Source organism: Notothenia rossii, assembly GCF_949606895.1.
Source record: "Notothenia rossii genome assembly, chromosome: 1".
Taxonomy (NCBI): Eukaryota; Metazoa; Chordata; class Actinopteri; order Perciformes; family Nototheniidae; genus Notothenia; species Notothenia rossii.
Genome location: NC_136912.1, coordinates 48,225,724 through 48,239,900, shown reverse-complemented (window position 1 = coordinate 48,239,900; position 14,177 = coordinate 48,225,724). Strand labels below are relative to the sequence as shown.

The window sequence follows — 14,177 nt, the reverse complement described above, 5'->3', positions numbered from 1 at the left end:
AGGAAACCGTATTACTTCTATCTCTCCCCCCCCCCACCTTCGCTGCTCTCTCTCTCTCCCCTCCGGTACTGTGTTGTTTGTGTGTGCGTGGTGGCTGTCACTCCTGGCTCCCGGCTCAACCTCCACTCACCTGCTGCAATCAGCTGTGCACCCTCCCCGACTACACACCTGCTTTCCATCAAGCCATTTACAACGACATATCAACGGAGGCTCCACAACCTTTCTCCGCCAGATCGTCAAGTATCAGCCGTATCTCGCGTCTCACCTCCGGTACACAGCACCATAGTGTGGAGTTGCATTAGGTAACGCGAGATACGGCTGATACTGTACTTGCGCATTAGTTTCTGTTATGGATCAGTATCAACAGTCCTGCCAGTAACGTTACTATATTATAAATGCTACTTTAGTTATAGCCTGATATATGATAGCTAACTTTACAATGTTGTGATGTGACGTTAGCTAACATTCTGTAGCTAACGCCGGTCACTCACCAAGATAGCTGGTTCTCCACACACCACAGCTCAATTTCTCTCCGATGGCCGTTATTTCTTCTAATCCTTGGCTGCTCCTGGTCTCTTGGACGCCTAGCAGGCTCATAATTATAAGGTTGTGGTCCCTCATATGCATTCGAATATTCATGTTCAACTTCTTCTGTGTCTTCTGTGTCGAAACTAGCATTGGGATCCATGTTTATTAATACGTTACACCGGCCGCTCTCCCCCTTGTGTCCCCCGTGTTACGTCACACGCGGGAGGTCACGTGCCGAGGCTTTTTTATGCGGAAGTGAACATTTCTTACAAAAACGATGCCAGATGTCACTGTAGTGTATATTTCTGTATATTTTTTTGAAAATCTAGTGTATTCATCATTTTCCTACACATTTATTCACAGGTGTCTTTAACCTGGAAGTTGCTCTTTAACCTCGCTGTGTGGGAGATTCAGTAATAATTTGTTGTGCCGGTGTTCCGGATTAACTTGTTTCCCGATCAACTTGTTTCCCGATCAACTCGTTTCATTGGGCTGCGTGGCTTTCGACTGAAATACACATTTCGATCGCTTTCTTCTGTCGTTTACATATATCTTTTGGTATATTTGGCTTCTGAGGAACATGTTGATGCACATCCAGTACCAATGTGTGAGGTTGTGATTACGATGGCGATATCCGGACGCGAACAGCGAGGACTACAACAAGACAAACGAGTTGCTCGAATAAATCATTTAAACCGGCTATTGTTGCCAGACTTATTACGGAATATCGTTGTTAATGTCCAAGTCCATCTGTGTATACCTTCAGACAGCCTCCAAGTGAAGCACACAGTGTTTACTTTGTGGATATTTAGACTTTAAAATGCTGCTTGGTCATGAATGTTGGTGTCGGCAAACAATATTACGAATCCTCTATTCAAACATAATATTCAATGTGCATCGACAGGAAAATAACAAAAAAGTTCATGCTGGACTCAAACCCGAGTCCCAACAGTAAAAATCAATCATGCCCTGCGCGTTATGAGTGCGCCACGAATCATAAAGTCCTAACACAACACCACAGCTCATTTTCTTACATTAACATCGTCAACAAGTTCTAGAAAAATGCAACCCGACCATCATTTATAATGTGAGCGAATGTATGTACACTTTAAGCCATATAATAAACATATTATAGTAGGCATTTGCTTAGAAATAGTATACTGACTGAGGTCTGTATCAAGCCTCATTAAGACCCACAGAGATCAGATATCCTAGTTTATCAGCCTGCGAGCCCACATTATGTTGTGATAAGTGTTAATTTTACATATACATGTGTTCTAGTGCAAACATTAACTTCCAATATGCAAATCAGGCCATGTGTTTCGTGATATTTGCCATGCAACATTATGCTGTACAATATAATATTTTGCCTCTATCTATCTCTATAATAATATATATTGGGGATATATAAATATCCCCAATGACATTTCTGCTGCTATCTTTGCAAAACGAGGTAACAGTCACATGTTATCTGGATGAGTGCTGCACAATACCGTTTTTATAAGGGATACATGTGTGGGTAGTCTTATTAAACATGGTCGCTGGTAGATAGCCACAGAAATCGTAACACAATTTAACCTGGGCGGGTCACATTTTAACGTGGGCGGGTCCCAGTTCCCTCGGAGGATCACAGTTTAACCATGAAGACTTCTCCACGCTGCTTTCAAACTGTGAGTAAACACCGTGTGCTTCACTTGGAGGCTGTCTGAAGGTATACCCAGATGGACTTGGACATTAACAACGATATTCCGTAATAAGTCTGGCAACAATAGCCGGTTTAAATGATTTATTCGAGCAACTCGTTTGTCTTGTTGTAGTCCTCGCTGTTCGCGTCCGGATGTCGCCATCATAATCACAACCTCACACATTGGTACTGGATGTGCATCAACGTGTTCCTAAGAAGCCAAATATACCAAAAGATGTATGTAAACGACAGAAGAAAGCGATCGAAATGTGTATTTCAGTCGAAAGCCACGCACCCCACTGAAACGAGTTGATCGGGAAACAAGTTAATCCGGAACACCGGTCGCCTCGATGGCGGGACTCCCTTCTTGTTTACGCTGGAAGTGATTGATGCGGCGTTGATAAAGCCTCACATTTATAGTAGCTCGGTGGTTAAAGCGTTATCCAACTCTTTGTTGCTGTGCTAATGTGCTAATAAGAAGCCTTGTAGTGTAATTTGCTGTTGCTGATAAGACTATTACTATGTTCGGGGTGATAATACGTGACTGTGAAAGCTTAACAACGAATATAAATGTCCCCCCTAATACAGTATATAAATGTATTTCTTTTTCTTCTCATGATTTCTCATGCCTGACCGGTGGTGGTTTCTTCAGGCTTTGACACATCGTATTGGACTACTACCTAAGGTACGTGAAGCTACGTGAAGTGAGTGACATAGAGAGTACTTTAATGTTGCTGTGTGTTCTGAAAGTAATTTCAACGTAAACGCAAAGTGCAGGAGGTGATTATAGGACAAAATCCACTGTTTTGTTTTCTGTGGAGTTATTCAATTTAGAGTTCAGCCAAAGCTAATATACAAATTATTTTTTACCTACAAAGAAACTCCCAGTAAAGTTTGGGATGATCTATGGGGACTCCCAGAGTTTTGTGAAATCCTCCAAATGGTGATACTGCAGGACAAGTTGATCTTCATTGTGAAAAAGCTCAGTGGATGGTACATTGAACATTATAGAGCTTATGATCTCAAAACGTCTCCAGGCAAGGAAGTGGAACTTCTTGAGCCACAAGATGATTACCCACTGGCAGACTTCAAAATCAGAGGGATGCGTCTTGTCACATTGAAAAGATATGTCCATGTTTAACACTAGAACCGCCAGAGGTCGCTGTATACCTAAAACCGCCAACGGGTAAAGTTTACCCGCTATTGATTTCCAAGGTACAATGTACCATACAGAACAGTGAGTTTTGATCGCACAGGGATGAAATGTATACCAATATAATCTGTGGACTTTCAGCTTTTCATATTATATAGTTTGTACAGATAGCATGAAGTATAAAATATCGCTACAGTGCTGATTTAAATGCTTGGTGTTAGACTTGTGTTTTGTTTAGGTATATATCTCTATCTCTCTCTCCATCTATCTATAACTATCTATTTGTCTATCTCTCTATCTATATATCTATCTATCTATCTATATATATATATATCTCTCTATCTATATATATATATATATATATATCTCTATAGGAACAGCAGTAGACAAAAGGCGTTGCTATAGCAACACGTCATGTTTATGTTTACGCGCGAAATCAACAGCGCGAGGATCGCTTCATAATCTATGGTAGAAATATTACCCACTCTCGCTAATAAACGCTTGATGTTAGGCTTGTGTTTCGTAAAGGTAAAAATGCTTCATATCGTCTGATAGCCTTCTACTCATAAAAAAACAACAACATGACAATAATATAAATTAATATAATAATGTATTTGTTATATAATTGAACAGCAGATAACACAGAATGTATACAAATAACAAAAAACATCAGAGAAGAAGAACAATAAGAACGAACACATCGATCACAACGCTTCACAAACATTCAACACAATTGTTGCAAACACTGAGCACCTTTGCTGTGCATTTGCCACACACAGCATCCCCACACTTGACACATTTACAGAACGTTTTATTCTGCATGCAGTGCGCCTTCACCATGCAGGTCATTCTCCTGCGCTCTTCTGCACCAGCACCGCTGAAGGGCAGGTCCGCAAGTGGTGGCGCTTTTGATGCCATCCACTCAACGCGCAGCTCGTGTGCCAGCTGGAGCATGAAGTCCCTTCTCGGTATGTTCTCCTGTCTCATGCAGCTCCTGTACAGCACCCAGGCATTGATGGCAGCGAGATCCAGCACATTATAAAAGACAGCAACGGGCCATCTAGGCGTGCCACCTGAGAGAAACATAGGATTTAGTCAAAACGATTGACCAATGCAGTGTTTTCTATAGGCCTAAAATAATAATAATAATAATAATAATAATAACAATAATAGCCTACCTTTCACCGAATATTGGCGAGCCATTTGATCGAGCACGTCAACCCCCACTTTTGAGTGGTTGTAGTATTCCACAGTCTCTGGCTTTTTCTTTCTTTCTGTGGAGATGGCCACATACTGGTGTTGCGTGCTGAGTATTGTCACGTTTCTCCTCGGCTTGCACTGGTAGACTGAGAGCACCATTTTGTCGCTCTTCAGCACCTTGGTGCTGAACAGCTCAGATCTCCCTTGCACAGAGGGTGGGAGCTCCCGCTTGTTGCGCTTGATGGTTCCCACTCGGCTGGTATTTTTGGCGAGATGCGCTTTGGCGAGAGGGAGGGAGGTAAAGAAATTGTCTGTGGTTATATTTCTTCCCTTACCAACAAAGGGCTCCACCAGCCTCAGCACCACGTTCTCTCCCAGCCGTTGTGTTGCTGGCCTGCTGGCATCTTTTCCCAGGTAAGGGAAGCCATTCAGCATGTATTTGCTGTCAACGTCAGCTGCCAGCCAAAACTGGATGCCAAATTTGTCTGGCTTGTTGGGCATGTACTGTGTGAATGGACATCTTGATTTGGTCGGGAATAGCTGTTCATCCACAGTGATGTCGGACCCTGGCCTGTAGGACGCGATTGAATTTTCGACAAAACGATCCCACACCTTCCTCACGTGCGTAAACTTGTCGGTGGTCAACCAGCACCGGCGGGTCTCCTTTTTATCAAAGCGCAGGGAGCGCTTGATTTCCCGAAACCTGTTCCTCTACAGTGTTGCGTTGAAGAACGCCTTGCCCCACTGCTCGGACCAGAAACTCTCCATCTCAATGGTCTTCCCACAATATGCACCTCTCACATAGAGAAGCGCAATAAAGGCCTTCAGCTCCATAATAGAGACATCCCAGGTGGCTGTGTCTCTCCGCGCTTCAGCAGTTATGCAATCACGGATTTCCTCCAACATTACTTTATCACACAGACACATAAATGCTGTGAGTTTGTCAGTAATGTTGTGACGTGCGTGTGGTGTGGGGCCAGTAGACTCCGTGAGGATGTTCTGTATCTGCCGTCTCCCTGCGCCTCCGCAAGACTCCATGACCGCCCACACTGTGCCATCTTTCCCGATCTCTTGGGCTGGTGAAGGCTCAGTGGCACACACTAAATAGCAGAGAGGAAAACACTACTTTACACTAAAGTATATTTCATAAATGTTTATTTGATAATATTACATCCTCGAAAGGCAATGAAAAGATCATTTGTAAAAAGAAAAGGCATTATCTATATGCCTTGATATCTTATAGCCTACGATTTGTAGAAAAGTAGGAAATAAAAAACAAGAATCATCATACCTTCTGCTGGTACAGTAGGCCCATCTGCAAGCGGGGGATCAGGATGGGACGGCCTCACGTTCCGCGGAGGCTCAGGATCGCTGTCAGATGACCCATCAGAGGCAGAACAAACAGGACACATCACTCAGTCCTGATACTTCCCCACCATCAGACTCTGCTTCGCTCAGACGGTTTAGCAACGCTAGTGCCTCCTGTAGGTTCATGAGTCTCTTTCTTTTGTCCATTTTGGAAATATAACAGGCTCTCTCTATCTATCTCTCTCTCTCTCTCTCTATCTATTAATTTATATATCTATCTATCTCTCTATCTCTATCAATATATCTATCTATCTCTCTCTCAATCTATCTATCTCTCAATCTCTCTCTCTATCTACAGCAGTAGACAAAAGGCGTTGCAATAGCAAAACGTCATGTTTATGTTTACGCGAGAAATCAATAGCGCGAGGAGCGCTGCATTTCTATGAGGTAAATATTACCCGCTGGCGGAAATAGGTATAAATAGCAATTTTTTTGGCGATTTTTTCAATCTGACTTCATATTGACAATTTTTAACAACACAGGGTGTTACATAACACACTTTCATGAAAAGTCACGGTCTGGGAGACTTTAATATTTTATGAAAAATAGTTACATACAATAAAAAAACAGCTGCGGGTAAAATTTACCCGTTGGCGGTTCTAGTGTTAAAGGGTGAGGAAGCGAAAAGTGATATTTCATTAGGTGGAAAAATAAATAGTTCATAACTATTGTGTTCTCAAAACAGATTTATTTCATACCAGTGTTTTTTTTTGTTTTCAAAGGTTTTATTTATCATTTCACCAACAAATAATTACATTAGGTAAATATCAGAAAATAATTTGTGAAAACACTCAAACAGTGTGTGGGCTTTTTTTGAGTGGTCAGAGTTTTAATGCTTCACCTGCAGAACAACAATATATATATTTTTGTATGACTTCCTATACATATTTGTTATTGGTGCAAGACTAACTATCAACCCTTTGGAGATTTCAAATGATAACATTCAACTTTCTTGCACATACAAGTTGTGTTAGAAATTAAAATAAATGTTTTAATGGGGAAATGTAGTTTAAACATGCCGTCAGTTTTAATGCTCTTTTATACTGAAAAAACAGAAATTCTTGTGCACAAGCAGTTAAGCTTTTATTCTGAAAATCCTTCATCTACGGTTAGCATTTAGCATGTGGCTAATATACGATTTCCTAAAGAGGTGAATTTAGTAGCGAAATGATATGGAGTGGTGCAAACCGAAGCCTACTGATTTAACACTACAACTATAGATATCGAGATACTACCATGCTGAATATTAAATGAAGGTACAGTTTATTTGAATACATTATTGTTTACAGACGAGAGTAGCATGTGAAAACATCCGGAATGACCGGAAACCAAACGAGCCGAGAAGTATTTTTTAGAGTATTGATTACAGCGTTTAGAATGTGTTAAATGAAAAGTGATGAAAGAGAATATGAGGAGAAAAGGCGTGTTAAGCATATGTTGAATGTGAAATGAACCAATCCTCTGTTTAAATGCAACAACGGACATTGGAGACGAGGCGAGCCGGCTGGCGGGGAGGAGCCAGCAGAGGATATATAACAGCACCGGAGGAGAGATCGGGTCTTCTCTTCCCTAACGAGGAGCGGATCACAGCTGTTTGTCTGACTGAACAATATCATGCTTGTGACCAACCCGTGCCTTTTTTAATTAAAGTACCCAATTGAACTTTCACAGAGACTCCATTTAGTCTCCTTTTAAAGCTTCTCTCCTGGACGGGAGAATAACGAACACAGTTTACAATCGTCAACTTCAGATTTCATTTATTTAAAAGGAACCTAACATTGAGGGTAAGGGTGGGCATTATGTCATTTTTTAAATATGTGCTGATGGAGTCCAGTCAGCAAATGCTGCCAGTGGAAAAGGGATTAACACGAAGTTGTAGTCCTTTTACTGAAAACTGATAACACATCTATAAGATGATACATTAACAGTGTGAATAATAAGGAATTATGTTTAATGTGCCTTTCTTAAAACGTATTGTGCTTGTGTTGTCTTCTCAGACTGCCATGGCTGATTCGACGCCTGCAAGACTAAAAATGATTTTGGGGGAGAACAACATTGAAAAACTGTCACTTCCAAATGGCATACCGGAATCATTGGATGACCTTCTCAGCAAGTTAAAGACTTTCTTTGGGTTAAAGGGCGACGTCAGACTGCAGTACATGGACCAAGACTTTGGCAACGACTTCTTCAATCTGAATTCCACCACTCAACTTCAGGATTTGGGAATAATCAAAGTGATCCACCAGCAAACAAATACACCTTTGAACATTGCCATTGATACCACATCATTGTCTTCACTTGAGTGTGATGGCAATGTTTCGTTGGCATCAGATGACACATTAATCCTCTCATTCCCCGAATCTGTGTCCTCTCGAGCCAAACAGTGGCCAGCGGACTTTCCGATAACTCAATTTTCATGTGACACGGAGCTGCAGCTAGGGAAAGGGAATTCTGAGTTTAATGGAAGCCACAAAATGTTGACTGTCATCTCCCAAAGCAAGTCTGATATTCTGAATAGACTTGCAGAAACAATTTCTGGATACAAGGCCTATCCAGATTATTCAAATTTCAGGCCAGTAGCAGAGGCTCTGATCAAAAAGCATCCTTGTTTGAAAGAACCTGGCTCATTCAATGGCTGCAATGGATGGAAACAGCGCCTGAAATATAAGATGGGGAAACTATAGGACTCAGCTCAAATTGCAGGGGTGCCCAGAGCTGGTGGTAAATTCCCTGAAATCTAAAGCTGCTACAGATGCTTTCCCTGCTAAAAAAGTCAAGAGGCCAAAGCGAGCTGAGTCCAACTTTTATCCATCCTTCCCCACTGGTGCCAATCTGGAAAGCCTGGAAAAAGAAAGAATAGAAATTCTGACAGACATCAGGATAAGGAACAATAATAGGGTCATCGCATACAAAATGGCTCACACGTTCGCCTACAGACGACAGGAGGTGGTAAACCAAGAGCCAGGAATCAAGGACTTCAAAGACAGGTGGCCGGCACTGTTCCAACAAAAAGAGGTAATAATCTAGTCTGTATCCATTTTTTAGTAAGCTTTTATCCCTTCATGATAATATGGTGTGGTAAAGATGATGTTTAACAGTGTTTACTGAAAGAATTTACATTTTTAGTTTGTTATACCTTTTGCCAGTGTGTAGGCATGCTTAGTTTAGTTTTTTTTCCTCGAGCGTGTACAACCAAAGAAAATACAAATGAAACAAAAGGTGATACAGTACTATACAAATGAATGCAATAACGAAACATTTAATTAATAATTGAATAATCTGTAGCGTCATTGTCTGGTATCAATAAACAACAAAGCTTTAGCTAATTACACGTCCGAAAAGGGGTCGGAAGAAGTTTACACTTGCTTCAAAGGTTATTTTTTCAAATGTTAATTGCATACAGACTGAGTTAAATTGAATTTTTAAGAATTTACTCAGTCATTTTTGTATTATTCTTTCATAGATCAATGCAGAGTTCCAGAGGATAATGACCATTCCTCTTGAGGAGAATTTCATGGCCCAGTTGGACATTCACTCAAGTCAGCTAATCACAGTCATCCGTGCCAAAGGAGGATCAAAACGTCAAAAGACTGCTGACATCATGGACATTTTTGACCAGGTAAATCTGCATTGCATTTTGTGCAGTGGCGGCTGGTGGAAAATATTTTTGGTGGGGTTATGGAAATGGTGACAAAACCATACTAGGGCATTTCAAATCAGGAGACTAAATATGAAGTGTGTGTGTGTGTGTGTGTGTGTGTGTGTGTGTGTGTGTGTGTGTGTGTGTGTGTGTGTGTGTGTGTGTGTGTGTGTGTGTGTGTGTGTGTGTGTGTGTGTGTGTGTGTGTGTGTGTGTGTGTGTGTGTGTGTGTGTGTGTGTGTGTGTGTGTGTGTGTGTGTGTGTGTGTGTGTGTGTGTGTGTGTGTGTGTGTGTGTGTGTGTGTGTGTGTGTGTGTGTGTGTGTGTCATACTTGCCAACCCTCCCGATTTTCTCCCGATTTCTGACAAAATCAGATTTACTCACAACTGTTTCCACTCGGACTTTAATATAGGTACACCATTGTTTGGTTTCCATGGTAGCGCGTCTCTTTAGCAGCGCGTGCAACTCAAAGTCTGAGAGGGTGAGGAAGATGAAAACTGAACAAGAATCGACAACTCGGCCCTCTGATCACTCCTTTCCTGTAAAATACAGGTCCAGCCCACACATATGCTCCATGGTGCCACAGGCATTGCCCTTACAACTACAATAAGCATGCAAATGTTAATCTACAGCTCCGGCGATCCACTAGCACCGGAGTCTACACCTGCAGACGCAGCCATCCGCTACTGTAGCGTCACCTTGGATACGAGTCTAAGCAGACACACAGGCCAGGGCGCTGAAAGGGCGCCCTTTGAGCATCAGATCTGACGACGCTGATTGGCTGAAATTATGTTTCGGCGGCATAGTTTACAGATAGCAACAGTCAGCTTGTTGGTTGCAGCTGCTCTGGCTGAGGGCTCTTTTCTACCGCCTGGGCGAGAGAGGGTAATGATACACGCTGCGGCCAGGCAGGAAACATGTGACTTATCAGTAACTTTAGACATCGTAAAACAATTTTAAACGATATTTTATTGTAGATTATACATTTTACTGATACCAACTATATAATATTTACCTTGTTCTTTAAAAATAAAAATAAAAATAAAAAAAATATATTTTTTGGAAATATATTTTTGTATTAATTTAGAATTTTTAATGACAATCAAACATGTGGGAAGAGGGGGGGCGGCGCCCCTATGGGCCGGCCGCCACTGATTTTGTGTACCCTTTTATAGATGCATTGGGGGGGCAACCGTTGTTTTAAGAAACTCTGTAACTAGGACTGTCCATTTGTTTCTAAATAAAGTGAAGGATTTTAGCGTAAGGAAATCTGTCAATAGACATTTTGAAAACTAAAATTAACCAAAATAATGTTGTCCTAGACTGAAGACATTCATCTTCGGAGGGAGTGTGTCCTGAGAGCCCTCATTATCTTCCTGGGAGATGTTTTTTTTTTTTTTTTTAAATACTCTTTGTTGAATTTTACACATTTTAACACAAAACAAAGAACAATGCACGACAACCCCCCCCACCCCTGCAGACAGCCACACAGCACGCCACAATTTGACAACAATTGAATGATGTTTATATTAATCCTTCTCAACATAATCGCAATAATACAGATGGATCAGATGAGATAAATGAATTAAATATTAGGTTCTGATCATGTGAGTCGTCAGAATAATCAGTGAGTAATCACAGAGTAGGACTCCGGCCAGTGATATTATTGTCCCATATTAAGTGCATATTAGTGCAAAGTGATGCCAGTGATGTTTGTTGTCATTTACTCCAGAACAGATGATCTTCAGAAGGAGATGGAGGAGCTCACAATGGGTGTGTTTGTGATACGGAAGGAGGAGGAAGGAATGCAGGAGCCACCAGCAGACATCGGCATCATCATCAAGGGCGTGGAGGTGCTGAATGAACTGCCTTCAGTTGCCTCAGCTTGTGCCCTCCTTCTGGGTTTGCTATATGCACTCAACATAGCATATCCAAAAACCCCTTCATTTCACTTTTGAAGTACTTCAGAAAATAATCATGCAGCTTGACCAACACAAGATGTCCGCCAAAGTGCAAAGTCTGTACGGCATACTTCAAAGCTCAGAGTAACGACACACAAAACAATGTTTTCCTCCTATGGGCCAAAACATGGCCTAGTGCTGTATTAGCACAATGGCGTCTTGACATCGGACATTGCACATGTAAAAGAAAATGTTGCGGGTGCGGTAGGTTTTTGTTTCACCATTTTAGTTTCGATTCCGAGAAACGGTTGAGTTGTGCATTGTTATTTATGCTTGAGAAACATTCCCCTTGAACTTTATATTTTAATGAACTTAGTAGTAATTATTGTCCTATATTGCTTTCCGATTTCACAGCTGCCTGGGCCTAGCAGCAAGAACTTCCATCTGTGCGTGCACCCAGATCAAGATCTACCGTGCCTCAAGGGCCTTCACCAGAGCCATCACCACCAAGGACCAGCGTCACTACAGCGGCCTCCACCTCCATCTGTGCCTGCCACAAGATTAAGATACACCTCGGTACAAAGGCCTCCACCACAGCCATCACGATAAACCCAGCCAGCAAAGAAGTCTCTCCGAGCAGACCTCCCTCCGACACAGCCATCAGCAGCCCATGCACTATCACCCCCACCTACACAGCAGCCAGACCCACTGTCATGGAAGACAGACCATTACACTGCTCCCCCTGTCTTTACATTTATAATGAATAGTTGGTTGAGAAAGTTCTGATATTGTAAACATTGAGATTTTACAGTTTCTTATGTTAACATAAATAGTTGGTTGAATAAAAATGTTTAATGCTCAATTTGTATTTGTACACATCATCACATGAACCTTGGTATGGAATATGAATCAGTCCTGATGTAACTTTTCTGTGGTGAAAGTAGAGGGATGGAAATATTTTAATCTAAATTATAATTTACACATTTTCATTTTAGACATGAACAACACATTTATATAGGCCTATAGTGTAATTCATATATTTCAATACTTTGGTGAACCAAATCTGAAACACCAAAAAAAATGGATGACATGAGTACATCTGTGTTTGACAGTTTTGAAGTTTTCCAAAAATCGGATTTCTAAGCTTAGTATCTCAAAAGGTGAGTGACTTTGCATTTCTAGCAAGACCAGAGACTGTACTGAACATTTTGACATGTAACACCATGCCATGTTATAAGAAGCACATTTAAAAGTTGATTTAAGGAGACATCTAAAAATTGAGAAAATACCCTTCACTTCACACTCCAGAGGGTTAAGGAAAAGGGTAAGGCAATTGTATTTTTTATATATATTTTATATTGTTTGATTTATTGATTATATTCAAAGGAAAATTAATACTTGGTTCCCTTGGAACTTTTCATCTACATCCTAGTACATCTGTGTTTTCACAAAGAGTTTTTAAGTTTTCCAAAAATCTGATTTCTAAGCTAAGTATCTCATAAGACAGTGCTCTAGAGTCTAAGGTGAGGAGTGACTTTGCATTTCTAGCAAGACCAGAGACTGAACATTTTGATATGCAACACCATGTTATAAGAAGTACATTTAAAAGGTGATTTAAGGAGACATAATTTACCCTTCACTTCAGTAAGATAAGGTAAGGTAAGACGATTTTATTTTTAAAAGACAATGAAGGCAGGATATATTGATTGATATATTTATTATATTGAAAGGCAAATTAATACATAGTCCCATGCATCTGGAATAACGTACAATTTACAGCCTCACAATGTCAGGAACTTTTCATCTACAGATTGCTTTGGTCTGGCTTTACTCTTCACTGATTTGTTACAGAAACTTTGAACTCATTGGCTACGGAAATCAGAAGGAGGGGCTCATTATCATATGAAAATACGCCCGTATGTTCGCCCGTTTTTTCGCACCAACTTACGGGCCTCCCCGTATGTTCGTCCGTAGTTCCGTAAGTTGGTGCGAAACTACGGACGAACATACGGGCGTATTATGGCACCTTTGGCTTTCGATACTATCCCTCCCTCTCCCCCTCGCTCACTCGCACTTTGGCTGTGAGCTGCGGGCGTCAGATAAGCCAACATCCCCCATTTTCATCACTTACAGCGCCCATCGTACAGGGCAAATGAAACGTGTAACCGGGGTGAAAAGGGTGTTACATTTACTTAATTATGAATATTGTTACATCAAGGCCGAAAATTAGGATGAACCCCAACGATCAAAAATGTTTTTTTCCCTCCCAGAACTGCCAGCACAGCGCCTCCCTAGCTCTTGCGCCCTAGGCGAACATCTATCGCCAGTGCTACGCGCCGGCCCTGAGTTCATATGCAACTCGCAAATATCTCTCTCTCCTCTCTTCTCTCTCCTCTCTCCTCTTTTCTCTCCCTCTCTCTCTATCAATGTTGGTACGCAAATGCGCCTTTTTTCAAATGACCCGGTGCTCTTTTTTTGGCGGAGGTGCGCATGCGCACCAGTTAATTATGTGCATCCCTGTTTATATTTGAGCTAACGAGGTGTGCAGAGATCACAGGTTTCCATTTTTCTGAATAAGAGATACACCTCTTACATGTGAACGTTTTGTGGAAGAACCGCAACAGATATCTGTGAAATCTCAAAACGTGAAGCATGTCAAGGAAGTTGAGTATCTGAAGTGTAATTTTTGTGTACTTTGGGGTTA

The 14,177-nt window shown here is 41.3% G+C and overlaps 1 protein-coding gene across 3 annotated transcripts; it reads left to right on the top strand.

Moving 5' to 3' along the window:
- The first annotated feature begins 2,387 nt into the window (after nucleotides 1-2,387).
- LOC307017397 (uncharacterized protein) lies at nucleotides 2,388-12,328 on the top strand. Of its 3 annotated transcripts, XR_013802172.1 has the most exons (5): nucleotides 2,388-2,897; nucleotides 7,931-8,948; nucleotides 9,397-9,552; nucleotides 11,310-11,425; nucleotides 11,888-12,328. XR_013802172.1 is itself a non-coding variant. In XM_079646985.1 (4 exons), exons 2-4 carry the CDS (start codon nucleotides 8,847-8,849, stop codon nucleotides 11,355-11,357), a joined length of 306 nt encoding a protein of 101 aa, XP_079503111.1. In that variant the 5' UTR covers nucleotides 2,388-2,897; nucleotides 7,931-8,846; the 3' UTR covers nucleotides 11,358-12,328. The 3 variants fall into 3 exon arrangements, 2 of the variants coding, with proteins under 2 accessions (XP_079503111.1, XP_079503112.1); XM_079646985.1 differs by having other exon boundaries at nucleotides 11,310-12,328; XM_079646986.1 differs by having other exon boundaries at nucleotides 11,305-12,328.
- Nucleotides 12,329-14,177: the final 1,849 nt, after the last annotated feature.